Source organism: Vulpes lagopus, chromosome 21, assembly GCF_018345385.1.
Source record: "Vulpes lagopus strain Blue_001 chromosome 21, ASM1834538v1, whole genome shotgun sequence".
NCBI lineage: Eukaryota > Metazoa > Chordata > Mammalia > Carnivora > Canidae > Vulpes > Vulpes lagopus.
Genome location: NC_054844.1, coordinates 9,036,261 through 9,061,923, shown reverse-complemented (window position 1 = coordinate 9,061,923; position 25,663 = coordinate 9,036,261). Strand labels below are relative to the sequence as shown.

At 39.3% G+C, this 25,663-nt stretch overlaps 1 protein-coding gene across 9 annotated transcripts in view; it reads right to left on the bottom strand.

Annotated features, from left to right (window-relative positions):
* RIMKLB (ribosomal modification protein rimK like family member B) overlaps window positions 1–25,663 on the bottom strand; it is a 186,380-nt gene that overhangs the window by 34,696 nt on the left and 126,021 nt on the right. For all 9 annotated transcript variants that reach the window (XM_041735724.1, XM_041735721.1, XM_041735725.1 and 6 more), the window contains one exon: window positions 16,579–16,811. In XM_041735724.1, the coding sequence (XP_041591658.1) occupies window positions 16,579–16,811 (233 nt within the window). The remainder of the gene's footprint in view (window positions 1–16,578; window positions 16,812–25,663) is intronic.

Below are 25,663 nucleotides of genomic sequence, written 5' to 3'. Positions count from 1 at the left end.
TCTAAGTTCTCTGGTGACTTGTCACTTGGGTACCTCTCACAGAAGAGTCTTCTAGAATCAGATCACCTAATTTCACAACTACCGAAAGTACTGTGCAAAACGGGCACCTGGCTCATGAGTTCAAGTCCCACATGGGATGTAGAGCATACTTAGAGAATAAATAATTACATTTTTAAAAAGTAATTTGCATATTATGTTTTCTTGTTCCTAATTAATAATAGTGCCATTTAATGTATGTTTACTATATGTAAGATGCCAAGCAGGGAATTTTTTACACATCTCAAGTAGTCCTGAGCACAACATTGTGGAGTAGGCCTTTTAATTTTTATTCCTCCTTGTTGGAAAGAGAATTTACCAACAGATTTAATTTCTCAGTAAGTAGATAAAACCAGACAACCAGTCTGACCAACTGCAAAAGGTTTAATAACTAGAACAGCCAGGACAATTAGATCTAGCTAGCTCTAAAGCCCAATCTCTATTTTTATGTCACATGAATTCCCTACAAATCTCTAGCTGTGCTAATTTCCTAAGCAGCATGACAGCTGGAAGACTCTTCAGTAATGTACTCTTAATGGCTAAGTTGGACATATAGGCCCAGATACTAGAAAGCTCCTGATTTTTATTATTTGCTTTGAAAAAAGAACTGAGATTTGAACTCCTCGTTCTAGAAGGTCCAAATTTGATTTTTTGTCCTGTCTATGCCAACTAATCAGTTCTCTGAAGGTCTACCATTTGCAATAAGCTCTCTGGAATTAATTTCTGAATTGGTTTAAGGTTATTTGATTTATAACCAACTAAAATATCTCTAGTTAAGTTGAGCAAGAAAAAAATTAATGGATGGATATAGGATTGTACTTAGCACTAAAAAGAACGATAACAAAAACAGGCGTAGAAAAAAGACTAGGGCCATTCTGGGAATCTAGGACCAAGAAATAACCCAGAATCTCTAGGTTCCACATCAACATCATTAAATAAACATTCTCCTATCCTTGAGTCAAACTGCTAGAATTCAAAGGGAAGAGAGGGCACCTGTGTAGCTCTGTCACTTGAGCACCCAACTCTTGATTTTGGCTCAGGTCATGATCTCACAGTTGTGAGATGGAGCCCAGAGTCAGGCTCCACACTCAGTGCAGACTCTGCTTGAGATTCTCTCCCTCTCTCTCTCTGTCCCTACCCCCACTTGCACTTTCTTCTTCACTAAAATAAAAAAATCTTTTTTTTTTTTTTAAAGATTTTATTTATTCATGGGACACACACACAGAGAGAGAGAGGGATGCAGAGACATAGGCAGAGGAAGAAGCAGGCTCCATGCAGGGAGCCCGACGTGGGACTCGATCCCAGGTCTCCAGGATCACGCCCTGGGCCGAAGGCAGGCGCCAAACCGCCGAGCCATCCAGGGATCCCCTAAAATAAAAAAATCTTAAAACAACAACAGGGAAAGAGACAAAGACTTCCAACCTATGGCCTAGCTTGACTATCAAGGGGGGCAGGGCACTGATGACCAACAGTCTCACCAAGATTGCACAATATGGAAGAGGAGATTTCTCAAAATGAAATCCAGGTGCTGTTAGTTAAAAGGCGGGACAGGGGAATGGGGGCATAGATACCGAAGGCCAAGACTAAAAGCCAAGAACTGAATTATCAACTTTATCTACCTTTTATGCAGTCCACACTATTTAATAATATTTGTTAGGACAGTTTTGGTTAACTTTAATGACTATATTTTGGGGGCATACATAGACCAGAGATAATCAAGGTCTTTATCTCTAAATTATCCAAAAGCATTACCAAGAAATTATTTTGACATGGCATCTATAATTAAGGACCTACTCTTTGGGCAGCCCGGGTGGCTCAGCGGTTTAGCACCGCCTACAGCCCAGGGCCTGATCCTGGAGATCCAGGATCGAGTCCCATGTGAGGCTCCCTGCATGGAGCCTGCTTCTCCCTCTGCCTGTGTCTCCACCTCTCTCTCTCTCTCCTCTCTGTGTATTCTCATGAATAAATAAATAAAATCTTAAAAAAAAAAAAAACTACTCTTTTTATTTGCAAGAATATCACATTTCCTAATTTATCTCATTTCTTGTCTATAAATTATCATTGTAACTTGTATTCATATGAACATACATTTTATATTCATACCTTAATTTATAATATTCAACATTGTATATAAAAACTACAACCATTTCCATGAGCAATTTGATCCCTATATGAGAAAAAGTTTAAAGCATTATAGGTACAACTAATCCAATTGTTTCACTTTCCTGAACTACTTTGGAAACGGATACGCAATTGCTCTGATAAACTGGTATAGGCACTCAGTACTGCAGAAAACATAAATTTGATTCAAGTATCTCATTGGGGAATTAATAAAAATGCAGACCAATTTAGCATGGAGACTAAGTATAATCAAAGCTCCCAACTATTGTGATAATCGGCGGGGAGAGCCTGAGTTCATAAAAGAAATTTCTTCCTGATGACTGAAATTGGTAAAGGTTTTTCCTTTGAATACTCAACTTATTTTCTGACTTAAGGAAATACTCAACTGTAAATCTCACTGTCCAGCTGGGTTTGGAATCACAGTCCAAGTTCCTAAAAGATTAAGCAGAAAAGTGACTCAACCAGGGCCATTTGTCATCTAATTAACATTAAAATGCAAACAATCACACTGGAGAGCATACTGGAAAAGGACACAGTAGTATCAATTTCTGGAGGACAGTCCGGCAGTGAACAGTGACTCCTCTTCTAGAACTTAGAACTACGTAAGAGCAATGCATATACTTTTCCTCTCACTGTACACCTGGGTAACACCTACTTATCCTTCAGGTTTTAGCGTCACTTCTTTAAAGAGGCCTTTTCTAACCTCTCAGTCTAAATTAGATTCCATTGGGGTACCTAGCTGGCTTAGTTGGTAGAACATGTGACTCTTGATCTCGGAGTTGTGGGTTCAAGCCCCATGCTAAGCATAGAGATTACTTAATAAAAAATCCTAAAAAGAAATAAAAGTAGATTCCATGGGTTTTATTTGATTCTATTGAGTCCATAGATTCCATTTGATTTTCAAATCACACTGTATTTTTCTTTTATACCACTTAGTATGTAATTATTTCTTTGGCTTTTGTATAATGTCCATGTTTCCCACTTACCTTAAAAAAGTCATAAACCAGTTATTAGAACATGTCTTTAAAAAAAAAAAAAAAAACATGTCTTTTTGCTAAACTCTGTATCTCCAGTACCTAAAATATCTTGGCACACAAGTGACACTCACTGATAAGCAAAAAGATTTAAAGAACAGTATATATGCTTTAATTCATTTATATGTGTGTTTAGCAGTGATCAATTTATGGATGATAAAATTTCAAATGATATTTAATTTTATATTTCAGTACTATTTGTGTCACTTTGTAATTAGTAAAAATTATAAAGCTATTCGTGTTTTTAAAAAGAGAAAAAAAACAAGATACATATGCCTAGTGCTATGCTTTGTATGTAGTACTGCTCTCAAATTATTCCCTTCTCTTTCCTTCGCAATTAACTAAGAGGAAACTTCTAGGGGAATATTTAAGGAAAATGTTGAAAATAAATTAAAATGTTTCAATTACTTAAGTGTTATTTGGGGATAGGTTTATCTACTAATGTAACAATGGGAAAAAAAATACCAAAGAGTGAGGATTGGCCCAATAAATTAGGAGCAGCTAAGGTCTCATTGACAGTAACTGCTTCAACTAATCAAATCATCAACTATCATAAGAGAACTCTAACATTAAAGGGGAAGGGGGGAGGGGAGGGACACAACAACAAAGTGTATGCCTATATTAAAAGTAAGCAATTTGTAAATCTAGAAATTAAAACCAAAACACCAAAGTAATACGGTATATGTAAAAGCAAACTGATTTCTTCTTACAAACTCATTTTTAAAAAGAATAAAAACAGACTCAAATTTCCAGACTCAACATCTCTTCAGAAACAAGGTGTGAAAAGGAGATTACAGATTATTTCAGGTATGAAATGAGTTTTGGAAAACAAAAATTGAGTTCTTGTCAATCTCTTCCGAAATAAGACAACAAAGGTCTTCACAGGTAAAGTATAAAATCAGAGGATCCCAGCAAAGGTTATAAATACATATACTCTCTCTTTAGAAAAATAAGACAACAAAGGTCTTCACAGGTAAAGTATAAAATCATTAGGATCAAAAAAAAAAAAAAAATCATTAGGATCCCAGCAAAGGTTATAATTGCATATACTCTCTCTTTAGAAAAATGGTTCCATACCGTATGTCCTTTTCTCCAACATCATAATTTTCCTTAACAATGTCATACTTCATCAAGTAGATATCTCAGTATGTATCTCAAAGGAATTCTTAGGTACATAAATATTTAACTAGAACACAAAAAGCACTAACCAAAAAAAGTAGAAATACAATAACCTAACTAAAATTGGCAACTTTTACCCACCAAGATTCCATTAACAGAGTGAAAAGGCAAGCCAACCAGTGAAAGAAAATATTCACAATATGTATAACCAATAAGAGATTTATTCCCAAAATTAAATACAAAACAACACAACAACAACAACAACAACAACAAACAGAACCACAATCAAAAATGACAACAGAGAGGTGTCTTGGTGGCTCAGTCAGTTAGTTGCCTGCCTTCAACTCAGGTCATAATCCTGGGGTCCTGAAATTGAGCCCAACATCAGGCTCCCTGCTCAGCCACGAGTCTGCTTCTTCCTCTCCCTTTGCCTTTCCCCTCTTCACATGCACTCATGCACACTCTCAAATAAATAAATTCTTCTGGAGTAGGGTGTACCAGGAATCTGTCTCCCACCCCTAGACATTTATTGCACTGGCAAAACCTGTCAGATATAATTGTTTTAGAACCCCGCAGTCTGTTGAAGGATTCTAACTTTCAGGAAATGACTAGAATGGAAAATTCAGCAAATTTTGGTCAATTTCACCCTCTAAGCATAGTAGCACTATCCATCTCCCACCCTTAATGCACAACTGTGCACCTGTTCCTGAGGCAGCTGACATAGCTTGCAGAAGCCAAAATTCACTAAAAAGATCCTGTCCTGCAAATATTAGAGATCTCTCCTCTGATGCTGGTTGTAGCTTCTGATCACAGAGTTGCAGACAAAGAGCCAGTAGCCATTATTGTTGTACTACCCCCACCTACTGTTACAAGCCCCTCCCCATCCAGGTGAAGTGACTTTCAAGGATTTGTTTCTTCAAATATCCTCTCTGCTTCCCTATGTCTTATCCTTTTTCCCCTTTCAGGAACCAGACATGAAAGACTAGGACTACAGCAATAAACAATTGCACATATGGGAAAAATTACAAAATGACTGTGCACAACTAAGTAAAGATTTATAAAGTCCTGACAAGACATTAAATTTACAGCCCAGGCTAATCCTCAGGACATGGAAGAGCCTGTAACAATTAAAAAAAAAAAAAAAGGTAAAAAACACAAACCCTGGGGAAGGACAGGAATCTAACTCCCAGAGTTACATTATTAGATTCAAATATGCAATATTCAACAAAAACTCACAAGGCATACAAAGAAACAGGGAAGTATAGTCATTCAAAGGAATAATAAATCAATAGAAATAGTTCCTGAAAAAGTGCTAATACCACATATATTAGACAAGGATGTTAAAACAACTGTCTCAACGATAGTAAAAGAACTAAAGAAACATGAGAAGAAAATCAAGAAAACCATGGGTGAAACAAATGGGAATATAGACAAAAAAAAAAAAAAGAACACAGACACCAAGGAGTAATTGTAGAGCTGAAAATGAAAAGTCCAATAACAGATATGAAAAATTCTCTACACAGATTCAAAGGCAGATCTGAGCAGACAGAAAAAAGAATCACTAAACTTGAAGAGACATGTATTGTAGGAGTCCCAGAAGTAAGGTAGAGAACCAGAGAGTGAATGGGATGGGGAGTAGGAGGGAAAGAAAAGGGTAGAGAGAGTATCTGAGGAAATAATGGCTGAAAACATCAAGAATTTGATGAAAGACATGAATAGAAACATCCAAGTACCTTAACAATCTCCAAGTAAAATGAACTCAGACTCATGCTGAGGATGCACTACAATCAAACCTTTTTTTTTTCTTAAAAAAAAAAAACAAAAACTCTTATTCATTTAAGAGAGAGAGCAGGAGTGAGAACGGGGGCGGGGGGGGGGGGGGGAGGTGGAGAAGCAGAGGGAGAGAGAGAAGGAGGCTCCCTGATGAGCAGGGAGCCCAATGTGGGACTTGATCCCAGGACCCATGACTGAGCTGAAGCTAGATGCTTAACCAAATGAGCCACCCAGGTGACCCAATAATCAAACTTTTAAAACCCAAGACAAGGAATCTTAAATGAAGAAAGAAGCAAATCATCACATACTAAGGATCTTCAATGGAATTATCAGCAGATTTCTCATTAGAAATACTGGAGGCCAAAAGATCAGGGGCCAAAATATTCACAGTGCAAAAATAAAAATCAACCAAAAATCTTATATCCAATAAAACTGTCATTCAAAATTGAGGGAGAAATTAAGACATTCCCAGAAAAATAGAAGTTGAAAAAGTAAATGACCACTAGACCTGTCCTGCAATAAATGTTCAAAGAAGTCCTGCCAAGGTGAAGTGAAAGGATACTAGACATTAACTCAAAATCAGACAAATAAAGATCTCAATAAAGGTAAATACATGTGCAATTTAAAAAGCTAGTATTATTGTGATAACAGTCTAACCATACCTTTTGTTTCTACATGACAATGGCAATTAACACATTTAAAGAAAAAAATAAAGTCATTAATGTGAAAACAAGTCACTGGTTGTTAACTCCCAATTCCTGTTTCCTACAAACTTAGGATACTAATGCATTTTAAAAGATTATTTATGGGCAGCCTGGGTGGCTCAGCGATTTAGCACTGCCTTCAACCCAGAGCATTATCCTGGAGACCCAGGATAGAGTCCCACGTCAGGCTCCCTGCATGGAGCCTGCTTCTCCTTCTGCCTGTCTCTGCCTCTCTCTCTCTCTCTCTCTCTCTCTCTCTCTCTGTGTGTCTCTCATGAATAAATAAAATCTGGGGATCCGGGATCCCTGGGTGGCGCAGCGGTTTAGCGCCTGCCTTTGGCCCAGGGCGCGATCCTGGAGACCCGGGATCGAGTCCCACGTCGGGCTCCCGGTGCATGGAGCCTGCTTCTCCCTCTGCCTGTGTCTCTGCCTCTCTCTCTCTCACTGTGTGCCTATCATAAATAAATAAAAATTAAAAAAAAAAAAAAAAATCTGGGGATCCCTGGGTGGCCCAGCGGTTTAGCGCCACCTTCAGCCCGGGACGTGGTCCTGGAGACCTGGAATCGAGTCCCACATCGGGCTCCCTGTGTGGAGCCTGCTTCTCCCTCTGCCTGTGTCTCTGCTTCTCTCTGTATCTCTCATGAATAAATAAATAAAATCATAAATAAATAAATAAATAAATAAATAAATAAATCTTTTAAAAATAAAAGATAAAAGATGTTTTTTGAAACAAAATGTATAAAGATATAATTTTGTGACACTAACAAATAAAAGAAAGACAAAGCTATAATGGAGTAGACGGTTTGAAAATTTATCTGCGAGAGACAGAGTGAGCATATAAGAGGGGAGGAGCAGAGGGAGGGAGAGAATCTGAAGCTGACTCCGAGAATGGAGCCTGACATAAAAGGCTCAATCTCACAACCCAGTCATAATCAAGAGTATGATGCCTAACCAATTGAGCCACCTAGGAACTCTTAAAAACATTTTTTTTAGTGAAGTATATTTCACATACAATGTTCCATTAGTTTCAATTGTACTAGATCTTTGTTTCCTTAGGGTCATTTCTGGATATTTATTTTGGTTCTCTGATTGTACCATGTTTCTCTCTATGTGTTATTATTTTTTATTGGTATTTCAACATTTGAAAAAACAACCATCATTCTCAATCTCTATGGATTGCCTTCGTATAGAGCACTTCCAAACTCTTTTGGGGGTTGGGTGGCAGAGAGAGTCATTTTTCTTTCTAAAGATTTTGTTTGTTTATTCATGAAAGACACAAGAGAGAGGCAGAGACACAAGCAGAGGGAGAAGCAGGCTCCACACAAGGATCCTGACATGGGACTCAATCCCGGGATTTCAGGGTCACACCCTGAGCCAAAGGCAGACACCAACCATTGAGCCACCCAAGCTTCCCGGCAGAGAGAATCTTAAGCAGCTCCATGCTCAGCATGGATCTCACAACCCTGAGATCATGACCTGAGCTGAAATCAAGAGTCTGACACTTAACTGCTGGGGCAACCCAGGTACCCCTCAAGCAGATCAATATTGATATTATAGAACTCCCAGAAGGAAAAAAGCAAGACAAAAAGGCAGAGAATTTTTTGACAAAATAATGACTGAAAAGTACCCCAATCTGGGAAAAGAAATATTCAAGTAGGGTGAACCTAAAGAGACTCACACTGAGAATCAAAATCAAGCTAAAAAGTCAAAGACAGGGGTACTTGCCTGGCACAGTCAGTTAAGTGTCCAACTCTTGGTTCTGGCTCAGGTGCTCATTTCAGGGTTGTAAGATTGCGCCAATATCAGGTTCTAAACTCAGCAGAGTCTGCTTAACACACTCTCTTACTCTCCTTCTCTGCCTGTCCCCCAGTGCACTCCCTCTCTGAAATAAACAAATCTTTCTTTAAAAAAAGAAAGTCAAAGACCAAAAATCTAGAAATCAGAAAGAGGAGGTGGGTGGGTGGCTCAGTTGGTTAAGGATCTGCCTTGGGCTCAGATCATTATCCTTGGGTCTTGGGATCAAGCCCCACGTCAGGCTCCCTGCTCAGTGGAAAGTCAGCTTCTCCTGCCATTCCCCTGCTTCTGCTCACTCTCTTTCTCTCTCTTTCAAATAAATAAAATCTTAAAAAAGGAAAGCAATCTATCCTAAACAAAGGAGCTCCCATAACAGTATTAAAACATTTCTCAGTAGAAATCACACAGGCAGGGATCCCTGGATGGCTCAGTGGTTTGGTGCCTGCCTTCAGCCTGGGGCATGATCCTGGAGATCCGGGATCAAGTCCCACATTGGGCTCCCTGCATGGAGCCTGTTTCTCTCTTTGCCTGTGTCTCTGCCTCTCTCTCTCTCTGTGCCTCTCATGAATAAATAAATAAAATCTTAAAAAAAAAAAAAAGAAAGAAAGAAAGAAATCACAGGCCAGAATAGTAAGATCACATATTCAAAGAGCTGAAATAAAAAGTAACAATTAAGAACAATATATCCAGCAAAACTGTCCTTCAATGGACGCCAGGGTGGCTCAGTGGTTGAGCATCTGCCTTTGGCTCAGGTTGTGATCCCAGAGTTCTGGGATTGAGTCCTGCATCAGGATCCCCATGGGGAGTCAGCTTCTCCCTCTACCTATGTCTCTGCCCCTCTCTCTGTCTCTCATGAATAAATTTTTTTATAAATCTTTCAAATAAAATTGGCCTTCAAAAATTGAGAAATAAAGATTTTTCCCAGATAAAGAAAACCTAAGGAGTTCCTCACCAATAGTCTGGCCATAAAAGAAATGCTAAAGAGAGTCCAGGTTGAAAAAGAATGTTATAGGGCAGGGATTGTGGCTGACTCCCATCAGTGGAGTATGCAACTCTTGATCTCAGAGTTGTAAATTCAAGGCCCACATTGGGAGCAAAGATTACTTAAAAATAAAATCTTAAAAAAAAAAGAATGCTATGGGACCCCTGGGTGGTTCAGCGGTTGAGTGTCTGTCTTTGGCTCAGGGCATGATCCTAGGGTCCTGGGATCAAGTCCCATATTGGGCCCCTGCATGGAACCTGCTTCTCCCTCTGCCTTTGTCTCTGCCCCTCTCTGTGTCTCTTGTGAATAATAAAATTAGGAAAAAAAAAAAAAAAAAAAGGAATGCTAGAAGGCAACACAAAGGCATAAAAAATAAAGCTTTTGGATAAAGGTAAATATATAAATACGAACAGAAGCCTAAAATACTCCAATGGTAGTGCATAAATCAGTGTTATTGCTGGTATAGCATTTAAATGTTAAAAGCGTTAAAGAATCACCTGGCTGGATCAGTCAGAATAGCATGCAAATTTTGATCTTAGAGTCCTGAGTTCAAGCCCCATATTGGGCCTAGAGCTTATTTTATTATTATTTTTTTTTTTAATTTTTATTTATTTACGATAGTCACAGAGAGAGAGAGAGGCAGAGACACAGGCAGAGGGAGAAGCAGGCTCCATGCACCGGGAGCCCAACGTGGGATTCGATCCCGGGTCTCCAGGATCGCGCCCTGGGCCAAAGGCAGGCGCCAAACCGCTGCGCCACCCAGGGATCCCTAGAGCTTATTTTAAAAATATAAAAAACTGCCAGCGGTTTAGCACCACCTTCAGAGCTTGGGGTGTGATCCTGGAAACCTGGGATGGAGTCCCACATCAGGCTCCCTGCATGGAGCCTGCTTCTCCCTCTGCCTGTGTCTCCACCTCTCTCTCTCTCTCTCTCTCTCTCTCTCTCTGTGTCGGTCATGAATAAATAAAATCTTTAAAAAATAAATAAATAAAATAAAATATAAATATAAAAAGCTTGAGAAATTTATAAGGGTAGAGTTTATATATGAATAAATTTATCATCTAAAATAGATTAAAACTATACAATGTATTATGTAATCTTCACAGTAATGCAGTACAACAAATTAACAAGACACAAAGGAAGGTAGCAAAAGAGGAAAAGGGAGACAAAATGGGTTTATGACATATAGAAAATAAAACAGAAACAATAAGTCTTGCTCCTTCAGTAATCACATTAAAAGTCAATGGAAGAGGGGTGACTGGGTGTCTCAGTTGGATAAGCATCCAACTTGTGGTTTCAGCTCAGGTCATGGTCTTGTAGGCCATGAGGTCAAGCTCTGTCTCCCTCTCTGCACTCAGTAGGGACAGTCCTCTGGAGATTCTCCTTCTCTGCCCCTCCCTTTGTGCCTAAAAAAAGATTTTTTTAAAGATACAGAGGGGGGGCACTTGGGTGGCTCAGTGGTTGAGCACCTGATCCCAGAGTCCTGGGATCAAGTGCTCCCCTCAGGGAACCTGTTTCTCCCTCTGCCTATGTCTCTGCCTTTCTCTGTCTCTCCTGAATAAATAAAATCTTTAAAAAAAATAAAGATACAGAAGAACAAAATGAACCAAAAAACAAGATCCACCTATACACTATCAAAAAGAGACTCACTTTAGATGTAAGGACACTCAAAGCCTGAAAGTGAAAGGCTGAGAAAAGATACTCTGTGCAAATGGTTATTAGCAAGAGAGTAGATGTGGCCCTACTTATGAGACAAAACAGGCTTTCAGAGGAAAAACTGTCACAAGAGATAATCATCATTATAATGATGAGTCAATTTACCAGGAAGCTATAACAATTATAAATATGCATGCACCTAATATAGCACCCACATATATGAAACAGTGAGAGACCACAAAGAGAAATAGACACTAATACTAAATCATGAAACACCCTACTTTTAACAATGGATAAAGAGAGAAAATTCTAAAAAGGAAACAAAATAACTAGAAAATAATACAGACCAAACGGACCTAACAAATTTAAAAATACTGTTATAATACCAAGTTATCTTTTCAAGTTTCAATGAAATGAAACTAGAAATTAACAAAAGGAAACAGACTTTACAAATATCTGGAAATTAGAAAATAACACTTTTTTTTTGAGGGTGGGGAAGGGCAGAGGGAGAGGGAGAGAGAATCTTAAGCAGGCTCGTTGCCCAGCACTGAGCCCGACACAGGGCTCCATCTCACAACCCTAAGATCAGGACCTGAGCTGAAACCAATAGTTGCCTGCTTAACGGACTGAGCCACGAAGGCACCCCGAAATAACACACTCATAAACAAGCAAGACAAAAGAAGTCACAACGGAAATTACAAAATATCTTAAGATAGGGGAATCCCTGGGCAGCTCAGCAGTTTGGCACCTGCCTTCGGCCCAGGACGTAATCCTGGAGTCCCAGAATCAAGTCCCACATTGGGTTCCCCGCACGGAGCCTGCTTCTCCCTCTGCCTCTCTCTCTCTTTGTCTCTCGTGAATAAATAAATAAAATCTTAAAAAAAAAAAGAAAGAAAGAAAATATCTTAAGATAAAAGTGAAACACTCATGGGATGTAGTGAAAACACTGTTAAGAGGGAAGGGAAAAGCTATAAACATGCACATCAAAAAATGCACGTTAAAAAAAGAAAAATCTCAAAGCAACAACCTAACACCATGAATAAGAGGAAGAAGAACAAACTCAACCCACAATTAACAGAAGAGAGAAATAAAGATTAAAACACAAATAACGAAACAGAAAAGAGAAAAAAAAATCAAGACACAGATTTTTGGAAAGATCAATAAATTGGCAAACCTTTAGTTAGACTAAGAAAAAAAGAGGACTTAGGGCACTTGGGTGGTTCAGGGGTTGAGCGTTTGCCTTTGGCTCGGGTCGCAGTCCCGGGGCCCTGGGATCAAGTCCCGCATCGGGGTCCCCCATCGGGAGCCTATTTCTCTCTCTGCCTGTGTCTCTGCTTTTTTGGGTCTCTCATGAATAAATAAAATCTTTTTTTAAAAAAAGAGAGGACTTTAATAAAAATTAGAAATTAAGTGAGATGTTACAATGGATATCACAGAAATAAAAGGGATTCTAAGAGACAACTATGAACTATTATATGTAAACAAACTGGATAACTTAGAAAAAATGGGTAAATTCCTAGCAATATACAACCTAGTAAGGCTGAATCATTAAGAAATAAAAATTCAGAACAGATATATTTAACCAGTAATCCAAAATCTCCAAACAAGGAAATGCATAGCATCAGATGTTTTCACTGGTAAATTCTACCAAACATTTAAAGAACAATTAACACCAACCCATCTTAAACTCTCCCAAACATATGTTGTCATTCTTCTTAGGTAGTATGCAGGAATGGGATAGATCCTATGGTAATTCTACATTTAACCTTTAAAGGAACTGCCAAACTGTTTCCCAAAGGGACTGTACCATTTTATATTCGATTTAGTAATATAGGAGGGGGCTCCAATTTCTCTATTATCCTTGCCAATATCTGTTTTTGCAGCTTTTGGTTTTCCAACCTTTTTTCTTTTAAGATTTTATTTATTTATTCATGAGAGACACAGAGAGAGCCAAAGGCAAGACACTCAAACGCTGAGCCACCCAGGCATCCCTTTTCCAACCTTTAAAACACAGAAACATACACCATAAGTTTGTGGAAGTGGTGTTAGTGAGCTATGTACCACATTGGCCTTTAATCCCCTTTTCACACATACTTGGAGAGAATGGCTCCTAACATAATACAGCATCCAATTCTCTGACTCCAATCTCAACAACTGTACATGCACTTACGTTGAAAAGCTGTATACTGTAAAAGCATGTAATAGATTCTGGATTTTATTTTTCTTTAAGATGTAATTATTTTAGAGAGAAAATTTGTATTTTTTTTTAAGACTTTATTTTTTCATGAGAGAGACCAAAAGACAGAGAGGCAGAGACATAGGCAGAGGGAGAAGCAGGCTCCACACAGGGAGCCCAATGCAGAACTCGATCCCCAGAATCCAGGATCGCACCCTGGGCCAAAGGCAGGCGCCAAACTTAGAGAGAGACCAAGCACATACATGCACATGAGGAGGGGGGAAGGGCAGAGGGCGAGAATCTTAAATAGAGTCCCTGCTGACCACAGAGTCCAAAGGGGCTAGATGCCAGGATCCTGAGATCGTGACCTCAACTGAAATCAAGGGTCAAATGCTTAACAGATTGAGCCACTCAGGTGCCCCTAGATTCAGGATTTTAAAAAGATTTACCTTGCTTTGATCAGGAGTATCTGTCATAGGTGCAGGGCAGGGGGGTGCAAAGTGACATCCGTCCATTTTAAAGTTGTAACTATTTTACACTTATTTGTATAATCACTTGATTAATGTTAATCTTACTTTGTCTCATTTTACACAACATACCAATTAACTAACACATAGTAAGTACTCAAATTATGTTTAGGAATGAAGTATGCTGTATCCCAAATCTCTGGAATCTGAGTAACTAGTTGCTGGACCTAGGAAGTTATAATTAAAAAAAGAAAACCTGACTGAAAACAGTGTGCATCTTTTCTATAAAAGTACTTACTAGGGCAGCCCTGGTGGCTAAGTGGTTTAGCGCCACCTTCAGCCCAGGGTGTGATCCTGGAGACCCGGGGTCGAGTCCCATTTGAGTCCCATGTTGGGCTCCCTGCATGGAGCCTGCTTCTCCCTCTCTCTGCCTCTGTGTGTGTGTGTGTGTGTGTGTGTGTGTGTGTGTGTGTGTGTGTGTCTGTCTCATGAATAAATAAAATCTTTAAAAATAAAAAAAATAAAAGTACTAACTACTTACACACTCAAGTGAAACAATCTAGAAACAGTTCTGGTTTTTTCTTTTAAAGATTTTATTTATTTATTCATAAGAGACACAGAGAGAGAGAGAGGCATAGAGACAGGCAGAGGGAGAAGCAGGCTCCATGCAGGGAGCCCAATGCGGGACTTGATCCTGGGAGAACCAAAGGCAGAGGCTTAACTGGTGAGCCACCCAGGCGTCCTGAAACAGCTCAGTTCTAAATAAGTTACCTCTAAAGCAACAATTACTTTTGATTCTACATTAGCAATGAGAATCATTTGTGCTAAAACGGGGCTCATTCTGCTTTTCTACCTATTAACTCTTTTATGTAAATTAATTTACATATGAAAAATCTGTCACAAAAAAAAACTGTTGAGAGGTAATGAGAATGAAATAAATGTCAAGAGGGCACAGTAAGGAGTAACTATTTGCTAAGAGACTCTACCTAAACTATAGTATCATGTATTTTTTTTAAAGATTTTATTTATTTATTCATGAGAGACACAGAAGATAGGGAGAGACACAGGCAGAGGGAGAAGCAGGCTCCATACAGGAAGCCCAATGTGGGACTCGATCTCAGGATCACAACCTGAGCCAAAAGCAAATGCTCAAAAAAAAAACCAAAAACAAAAACAAAAAAAAAAAGCAAATGCTCAACCACTAAGTCATCCACATGTCCCTTCAGTATCATGTTATTAATCAGGTAATATTCTGGATCTATTAACTGGTCTATGTATGAAATTACCCTAATAACAGATTTATAGACTTAATACTATAAATTCTCACAATAACCATCTCTCTCCATTTTATTGATGAGGGAATTAAAACACTTGGCCTCATGATCTAGACACAAAGCAAGAAAAGTGATGTAGAATCTATTTTGGGTATTTTATACCCTTATCCAATTCCATCAGTAAACTCTAAAGTATTTTCTGAAATTAAAAATGCCACATATATGCCACCACCATATAAAGCTAAGAAAAATGACCAATTTAGCTACAAGTCATAGCTTTCCAAAGATGTAAAGACTCCTCAGTTCTAAGAATTTCTATATTTCTAAGATATTTTCCCACTGGAACCCTTAAACATGAAATATTAAAAATTAACAGACATCACTATTTGAGTCAAATCATTAGGATACTTCTATCCAGTAAAAGAAAAAAAATTGTATTATTATTTTACACTATTTATATAAAATATACAGGAAAAAACATTAAGAATCACATGTGAAGGGGCCCTGGGTGTCTCGGTTGAGTATCTGACTTCAGCTTAGATGATGGTATCAGGGTCCTGGGATCTAGCCCTGCGTCAGGCTCCCTGCTGGGCGTGGGGAGGTGTCTTTTCTCACTCTGCCTCTCCTCCTGTTTGTACTCTCTCTAAAATAAATAAAATCTTAAAAAAGAAATCATATGTGGAATTTGATGCGTTTATGGGCAGCCCGGGTGCTCAGCGGTTTAGCACCTGCCTTCAGGCCAGGGTGTGATCCTGGAGACCCAGGATAGAGTCCCACGTCAAGCTCCCTGCATGGAGCCTGCTTCTCCCTCTGCCTGTGTCTCTCCCTCTCTCTCTCTTTCTCTGTGTGTGTCTCTCATGAATAAATAAATAAAATGTGTTTTTAAAAAAATAGTTTAAAAAAAAAGGAATTTGATGCATTTATTAAAAGGACCTCCATGAGGTGCAAATTCTCTTAGGAGCATGTTATAAATAAGGTATTTTAAAATTAGAAGACAGGTGGGCACCCCGGGTGGCTCAGCGGTTCAGTGCTGCCTTCAGCCCAGGGCCTGATCCTGGAAACCCAGGATCAAGTCCCACATCAAGCTCCCTGCATGGAGCCTGCTTCTCTCTCTGCCTGTGTCTCTCCCTCTCTCTCTATCTCTCTCTCTCTGTGTCTCATGAATAAATAAAATATTAAAAAAAAAATTAGAAGACAGCAATAATGGGAAAAAAATTACTAGATCATTTTTAATTTCTCTCCCAACTACTTCCTAAATAATAAATTAAGAGGTTCAATAAATACTGGTATTTTCATTACTTCCATAACATATGCTAGATTTTAAGATTAGATGATACTTAGTAATAAGGCTATTAACAATTCCTTCCTCCAAATTATTCCTTAAAAAGGTAGTTACAATATATTCTAAGATAAAAATCTTAAATTACTTAGTATAGACTTACCCAGATTTCCTTGCTCGATTGTCAGTACCACCTCATCCATCACCACAGCCCTAAAGTCCAATTCCTCCTCACAACACTTGGCCTTTAATGCTCGTAAAATTTCTTTTTGGGGATAGTCTTCCCTGATTCGACGATCTGTCAAAAACCACAACTTTGCAGCCACAGAGCTACACATCTTGATCTGCTTGCTCTTCCTTTTTCCTGGATTATTTCTTCCTGAATGCCGATTCTTTCTACACAGAAAAACAAAATTCACATATAGGGTAAATTAAGAATTCAACCTAAGGAGTTTCATGTCTCTGTGACTCCCCCTTACATATAAAATTAAATTTGATTTTCTCCTGTTGAAAAGAAAAAAGAGATTTGGTGCACCTAGCTGGCTCAGTTGGTAAAATGTGCAACTCTTTTGGGGTCATGATTAAGAGCCCCACATCAGGCTTAGAGATCACTTAAAAAAATATATTAATGGGACGCATGGGTGGCTCAGAAGTTGAGCGTCTGCCTTTGGCTCAGGGTATGATCCCGGGGTCCAGATAGTCCCGCATCGGGCTCCGTATGGGGAGCCTGCTTCTCCCTCTGCCTGTATCTCTGTCTCTCTCTGTATCTCTCATGAATAAATAAATAAATAAATAAATAAATAAATAAATAAATAAATAAAATCTTTAAAAACATTTACATTAATGTTTATAAAAATCTACTTAATTCTTGGCTTTCACACAAATGCTGTGATTATATATTAACTATATAAACACACAAAATTAATGACTTCCCTTCCATTCAAATCAAACTTTTATACTGCTAGAAATACAGAAACTCACAACCTCCCCTGAAACAAAATTTCTCCATCTTCCACCAGGGAAGCTAGCATTGTAGTTTTATAATTACAGCATGTCTCTTAGTAAAAGTCTGATTTTCTATATTATATATTCAATGCCAATCCCTGTGTTAATATATACTATCTAGGAATGTACTTTAATCCTATCATCTACTTTTGACTGATTTATTCCTTCCCCCAAAATGCAAATCCCTTAATATAAAATAGATGAGATTGTAATCATCAGTACATCTCCATCCCTTCAATTATGATAAACTCCATTTATGTATACTCATACATCTATAGTTTATTCAATTTTGTTATATGTATATTTTATTACAAACATATCTACAGGAATTTTTAAAATTTTATTTATTTGGGATCCCTGGGTGGCGCACCGGTTTAGCGCCTGCCTTTGGCCCAGGGCGCAATCCTGGAGACCCGGGATCGAATCCCACGTCGGGTTCCAGGTGCATGGAGCCTGCTTCTCCCTCTGCCTGTGTCTCTGCCTCTCTGCCTCTCTCTCTCTCTCTCTCTCTCTCTCTCTCTCTCTCTGTGTGTGACTATCATAAATAAATAAAAAATTTAAAAAAAAAGATTTTATTTATTTGAGAGAGCAGAGGGAAAGGTACAAGCAGACTGAGCAGGAAGCCCAATGTGGGGCTCGATCCCAGGACCTGAGCTGAAGGCAGACTTTTAACTAACTGAGCCAACCAAGCACCCCCAAGAATGTATGAAATAATGAGACAGCAACACCTGTGTTATTAGAGGAGTAGCAACACTAAAGTCATTTACATAGCAAGTTTAATAAAAATTAATAGTTCAAGAATATAGGAAAAAACTTTTAAAAAAATAAACGTTGGGGTCCATTCACTAAAATTTATTTCAGTCAGGGGATAGCATGCTCTTACTCAATGTTTTTATGCTTACTTTAAATTTTTTAAACAAACACAGATTGTTTACTAGAATACAAAAAAGGACATTCTTCCAGAAATAGTGCTGCTTCTCAGAGTTTACATCATGAGCAAGAGCTTGTATCATGAACAAGACAACAGTTGAAAATTATTTTCCTAAGAAGCAAAAAGTTAAAAGTTTTACTAACAGGTGATTTCAACCCAAAAATAAAAAAAAAAAAGAAAGAAAGAAAACTTTTTACAAAATTGAAATTCCCGAGGTCTCTGGCTGGCTTGGTCAGTAAAGAATGTGACTGTTGACCTCGGTTGTGAGTTCAACCCTCACATTGGGCAAGGAGCCTACCTAAACAAAACCCGCCCCCCCTCAAAAAAATCCTAATGGCAAATGTAACATAGAAAAAACAACAAGGCTAAGAACTAAGGGAAGCAACGGCCATTCAGATGAACAGCTTCCAGCATTACAGAACTTAGAAGTGGTCCCTCATACACCAGTCATGCATTCTCCAGGGTTTCAGTCAGAAGGGCCTGCTCCACCCTTAACATGAGGCACACATTTAGACTAGAACATCATAAGCCAAATGAGCCACCCCCACCCCACACACACACACACACACACACAGCAGCCCCCCCCCCCCACAACCCTGGCCTGCTATGACTACAACACTCACCCAATCTGCCCCACAACCCAGTGTCTCAAAGGCATCAATCACGGGAAAGCAGGGAAGGAATAAAATAACGTGGGAGATACACACATGAGTGTGACCTGCATCTGTGGAAGATGTCGTCACTGAGAAGTTTCAAAGGAAAAGCTCCACAAAAGGAAAGTCGCACCAGAGTACCTAATGTAGAGATCCCCAGTTTCCCTTGAAAGGGGCACTGTAAAAATGACCCATTTAGACTGAGTTGTTTTTGAAACACCCTGTCAATGACCTCCAATACTCTGGAGCCATCTTGGTGCCTTCCCTGACACCTGGGTCTTAAACATCATCTGTTGACCAGTATGACTGAATTTTACTGCGTGAATGTGTACTGAATGAGTACAGCAGAAATCAGGCCCCAACAGAAATCAGGATAGGATGTTACAACCACTGGCAACTGGGAAGCAGAAATGCTTGCCAATACTGATGTGACAAGTCATAGAAAATGCCCAAGCCACAAGAGTAATACATGATGTTTTTTAATCATTTTATAATCAGACAAACACACACCTGGGCTACAGTCTCATGTAGTTGTGCAGCAACTCCTGATAGATCATGCACGTGAGCATCACCATGTCTGGCTTCATGGCTGCAGCTCTAATACCCTTGCATAATCTTTGGGTGTTTCCACACTAGTATGTAACTGACAACAGCCAAGTTCAGGTTAGCCTCCCTATCTCCTTTCATTTATTTTTTTTACAGATTTCTGGGGCCCCTAGGTGGCTCAGTGGTTGAGCGTCTGCCTTTGGCTCAGGACATGATCCCGGTGCGGGGACCAAATCCCACATCATGCTCTCTGCAAGGAGCCTGCTCCTCCATGTCTCTGACTCTCTCTCGGTCTTTCATGAATAAATAAATCTTTTTTAAAAAATAAATACATATTTTCTATTTTATTTACAGAGAGAGCAAGAGCAGGAGAGAGGGGCAAAAAAAGGAGAAGTAGGTAGGGATCCCTGGGTGGCGCAGCGGTTTAGCGCCTGCCTTTGGCCCAGGGTACAATCCTGGAGACCCGGGATCGAATCCCACGTCGGGCTCCCGGTGCATGGAACCTGCTTCTCCCTCTGCCTGTGTCTCTGCCTCTCTCTCTCTCTCTCTCTGTGTGACTATCATAAATAAATAAAAATTAAAAAAAAAAAAAAAAGGAGAAGTAGGCTCCCTGTCCAGCAGGAAGTCCAACAGGGGGCTCGATCCCAGGACTGTGGGATCATGAATGAGCCAAAGGCAGATGCTTAAGTGACTGAGCCACCCAGGTTTCCCTCCTTTCATTTTCTTTTTAATGGGCTCCAAATCCTCTTGACCCTGGGATTCTAACAAAGAAAATAATGTTCTTTCTCGCCTTCATGATTTGGAAGCAAGGCTAGAGATCTCATCATTTGACACAACTGGACTACATACTTTCATAGGAGATACCCGCACAACCAGATCTGAAACTAAAGAAATGCTGTCGCCCTGCAGAAAACTCTATGAAAGAGGTAGACACCAGTTTGAAGAGTTCCAGTATCAATGTCAAGGACTGTGATTCCTCAAAGCCCACCTAGTGGCAGCCAATATGACAAGATCTGGGGATCATGACCTTGTTGCCCTGTACCAAGATACCTTTGTTCATACGGAATACAAGTTTTTAAAATATTTTATTTATTCATGAGAAACACAGAGAGAGTAGCAAAGACATGGGTAGAGGGAGAAGCAGGCTCCCTGTGGGTTGCTCCATGCAGAATTCGATCCCAGGATCCTGGGATCACAACCTGAGCCAAATGCAGATGACACTCAACCACTGAGCTACCCAGGTGCCCCTGAAATACATTTTTATCAGCTTCAAAAGATTTGTCTTGCTTTTCATATAAAGAATCACAGAGGTATGCCACATTGTGTTCCAATGTACATCAAGTAGATGACATCCCCAGCTTGAAAAGGGCAAGTCAGCTTAACAACCTCCAGCTTGTTAATTACCATCTCATTGGTGCTGGTATCTTCAAGAGACACCTATCCAATTTTTTATCCAGTATAATTTTACAATGATCTCCAAAGACCAGTTTATTGCCAGAGAAAGAAAAAAGCACAACTCTCGCTACCCAATGGTCCTCTTCTATTTCAACAGGTAGTGGAGCAGCTGACCATCCTCAGGCACCCAGGGTTGCTTGCCTTTATCAGGCTGCTCTACTGGAATTCACATCTAAGAATACCAACAACAAACAAAGACTTTCCAACCACAAAGGCAGAGGCTCTGCGTTCCCTCCCCCTTCCCCTCCCCCCCCCAATCTATGGCCCTCCTGGGAGGCCACCTTCCTGTGGGTCAGGTGGAAACCAGTAGGCCAGTGCCTCCTCCAACATATCTATTTTTTCTATTTATCCCATCCATGAACACCCGGGGGGGGGGGGGGGGGGAGGGAAAAAAAACATTGATGAGAGTCAAAAGCATAACGCTAAATCTACACAGTCCAGGAGACCAAAAATCCACCAATAAAATGATAGTCCTGATTCTTAAAAATAAAAAACTTCAGATTACAGTCCGTTTTAAAGCCATTAAAGGGATCCCTGGGTGGCGCAGCGGTCAGGCGCCTGCCTTTGGCCCAGAGCGCGATCCTGGAGACCCAGAATCGAATCCCACATCAGGCTCCCGGTGCATGGAGCCTGCTTCTCCCTCTGCCTATGTCTCTGCCTCTCTCTCTCTCTGTGTGACTATCATAAATAAATAAATAAATAAATAAATAAATAAATAAATAAATAAATAAATAAATAAAAATTAAAACAAAAAAAATAAAAGCCATTAAAGACTCCTTTGTAAAGGTAAAATGGTTCTTTTTTTGTCCCCATGACACCTAAAGGAATAGGTTTGGTTATCCAGTAAGATATCTTTAAGAAAAGAGTTCATTCTCCAACAGTGTAAGTCAGAAAAATACAGCATTTGCAAATGTCCACATATACAAAGGAGTAATGTAAACTCAGATCAACTAATTTTCATCCTCTGTTTCTTCATTTCCACCACAGTATCAAGGAAAACAATGTGCAAATATCAGATACTAAATAAATGCTACAAAAAATAAACAAATAAATAAATAAATGCTACTGATAAACTGCTACTGTTTTTCTTTCGTTTTTTGTTTTTTGTTTTTTGTTTTTTACAAGGAGACATTCAAAGAAAATTCACTTTTACATTTGAGATAGTTTTCCCATGCAAACTTCTGGATACACACACCAATAACAGTCACTGTCATCTCTCCCTCTATGTCTCTCCTCTGTGTCTCTCATGAATAATTAAATAAAATCTTTAAAAAAAAACAAAGTCAGTGTCATCTATCAATAGTCTAGGCAGGGCTAATTAAATGGGAATCATAAATAAAGTACTTCATTCATTTATCTCATGAGAACCCTTCCCAATGGTAATTATTCCGCTAGGGAAAAAAAGCACAATTACAATCTACCATTTGAAGATATTAAGGTACCTCTTACTACTAGGAAAATTATTCCAGGTAAGACACAGCATATAGATATGTTATATGTTGGCAAATTGAACTCCAATAAAAAAAAATTAAAAATTAATTTAAAAAAAAAAAGACACAGCATATAAACTTAGAATCCAAAGACTGAGAGGGGACAATTACCACAATAATTAAGCCAGAAATAGGTTTCAGGTTTTCTGATTTCTATTTTTTTCTACCATGCCTAAAGACACTGAAAGGAATCTGGAAAAATATAAGAATTCCAGATTGTAAGTGATCATATAATACCAAATATTGTGTTAGGCAATTTGTAGCTTCTCATTTCACAACCATCCCCTGAAGCATTATTGTGTTCATTTGGCAAGTGAGGCTGTTCCAGGAGAGATGTTAACCTTGTCTAAATTTGCAAAATTACAAAGTGATAAAGTCCAGAGTGAATTCAAATTCTATACACTCCATGGCAGAGAATGCCTGTTCCTTTTCAATAACCATTTCTACTGACTCAATAGTAGTAAGATATCTGATACTAGTTAACCACAGGCCAAGTAACTAAAGGACTGAATTCCCTAAGCTTTCTTGCGACAAGATGTGGTCATATAAGTAAATTTTATTCAATGAGAAGCCTGCTTCTCCCTCTCCCTATGTCTCTGCATTTCTATGTGTCTCTCATGAATAAATAAAATCTCTTAAAAAATGCATATTTGAGAGATATGCTGCCCCTTTGCCCTTCTTCCATCCTGTTATCTAGAATGTAAATGTCATGATTAACTACCACCTGGACTATGAGGACAGGAGTGAACCCTAAGAAAAGCACAGCTACCTGTTAGAACTTGAATCCCAGACAATTGTGTGGTGCCATAACCTTGGACCACCTACAACCTCTTTTGCTTATGTCAATATTTGGTAATTCTTTATTGTAGGCCATAGAACTTTACCTTAACAAGTGTAGTCTACCATACCTTGCCCAAAAGTTATAGGAAATTATTCCCTTAACATCAAAGTTTGCAGACATCAGCAAGTAGTGGTATTGTTTATAAAAGGGATTCTCTTGGGATCCCTGGGTGGCTCAGTGGTTTAGCGCCGCCTTCAGCCCACGGTGTGGTCCTGGAGTCCCAGGGATCGAGTCCCACATCAGGCTCTCTGCATAGAGCGTGCTTCTCCCTCTGCCTGTCTCTGCCTCTCTCTCTCTCTCTCATGAATAAATAAAATCTTAAAAAAAAAAAAAAACTTAAAAACAGAATTACCATTTGACCTGGTAATTCTAGTTTTACATATATAACCAGAAGAAATGAAGGCAGAGTCTTCACAAAGAGGGGTCTGCACACAAATGTTCAAAGCAGCATTATAATAACTAGAGGTAAAAGCAACCCAAGTGTTCATCAAAAGATGACTCAAAGAGTAAAATACAGAATATACATATAATGCCTTAAAAAGGAATTAAATTCCAATACAGGGCAGCCTGGGTGGCTCAGCGGTTTAGGGCCACCTTCAACCCAGGGCCTGATCCTGGGGACGCAGGATCAAGTCCCACATCAGACTCCCTGCATGGAGCCTGCTTCTTCCTCTACCTGTGTCTCTGCCTCTCTGTGTCTCTCATAAATAAATAAAATCTTTTAAAAAAATAAAAAATAAAAATTCCAATACATACTACACCACATGGATGAACTTGGGAGGACATTATGCATCAGTATATAAGCCAAATTCACAGAAAATAGAATGGTGGTTGCCAGGGGTTGGGCTGTTGGGGGAATCGAGACTTAGTTTTATTAGGAAACAGTTTGTTTATGCAATATGAAGAGTTCTAGAGATGAATATGGTAGACAGTTGCACAAGAATATATAGTTAATACCACTAACAGGTATATAGTTAATACCTACATACTTAAAAATGATTAAGATGGTAAATTTTATGCTATGTGTATTTTACGACAGTAAAAATAAAGAAAACTGGATAAGACAAATGTCATGAGCAAATTAACATGCAAATTTAACACATATTCATCTAAAGGATCAGAAAACTGTTACCTTGGATTACCTGTAGTTCTGTTACTAAATTTCCCAAAATAGTTTGTGGTCTAAAACTAATTAGTATATGTGCTGCCGAAGCGAGCACTCTATAAAACTGATTAAACTTTTTTAAAACGTTTTCTCTGGATGGAGCACCTGGCTGTTCGGTCAGTGGAACATGACACTCTTAATCTCTGCATTGTGCGTTTGAGCCCCATGTTGGATGTAAAGATTACTTAAAAAATCTTTAAAAAACGTTGTCTCGGGGATCCCTGGGTGGCTCAGCTGTTTAGCGCCTGCCTTTGGTCCAGGGCGCGATCCTGGAGTCCCGGGATCGAGTCCCACGTCGGGTTCCCGGCATGGAGCCTGCTTCTCCCTCCTCCTATGTCTCTGCCCCTCTCTCTCTCTCTCTCTCTCTCTCTATCATAAATAAATAAATCTTTAAAAAAATTAAAAAATAAAATAAAATAAGATAAAAAATGTTGTCTCAGGATGCCTGGGTGGCTCAGCGGTTAAGCGTCTGCCTTCAGCTCAGGACATGATCCTAGAGTTCCAGGATCGAGTCCCATGTCGGGCTCCTGCATGGAGCCTGCTTCTCCCCACTCTGCCTATGTCTCTGCCTCTTTCTGTGTCTCTCATGAATAAATTTTATTTATTTATTCATGAGAGCCGGGGGGGGGGGGGGGGGGGGCAGGGAACACAGGCAGGCTCCACGCAGGGAGCCTGACCTGGGACTCAATCCCAGGAATCCGGGATCATACCCTGAGCTGAAGGCAGGCACTTAACCACTGAGCCACCAGGTGTCCCAAATAAAATCTTAAAAAAAAAAAAGTTTTCGGGATCCCTGGGTGGCGCAGCGGTTTGGCGCCTGCCTTTGGCCCAGGGCGCGATCCTGGAGACCCGGGATCGAATCCCACATCAGGCTCCCGGTGCATGGAGCCTGCTTCTCCCTCTGCCTATGTCTCTGCCTCTCTCTCTCTCTCTCTGTGACTATCATAAATAAATAAAAATTAAAAAAAAAAAAGTTTTCTCTGGAAAAAATGTTTTCTCTTAAAAAAAAAGTTTTCTCTGGAATCCAAATAAAACTTCTAATGATTTCACTTAATACAGGAATGCTATTTTTTTTTAATACAGGAATGTTAAATCAAAGTAGCTCTCTCTGGAATATGGCACAAAATTTGCAAAACTGTCCTGAGATACACTATGCAGTGTG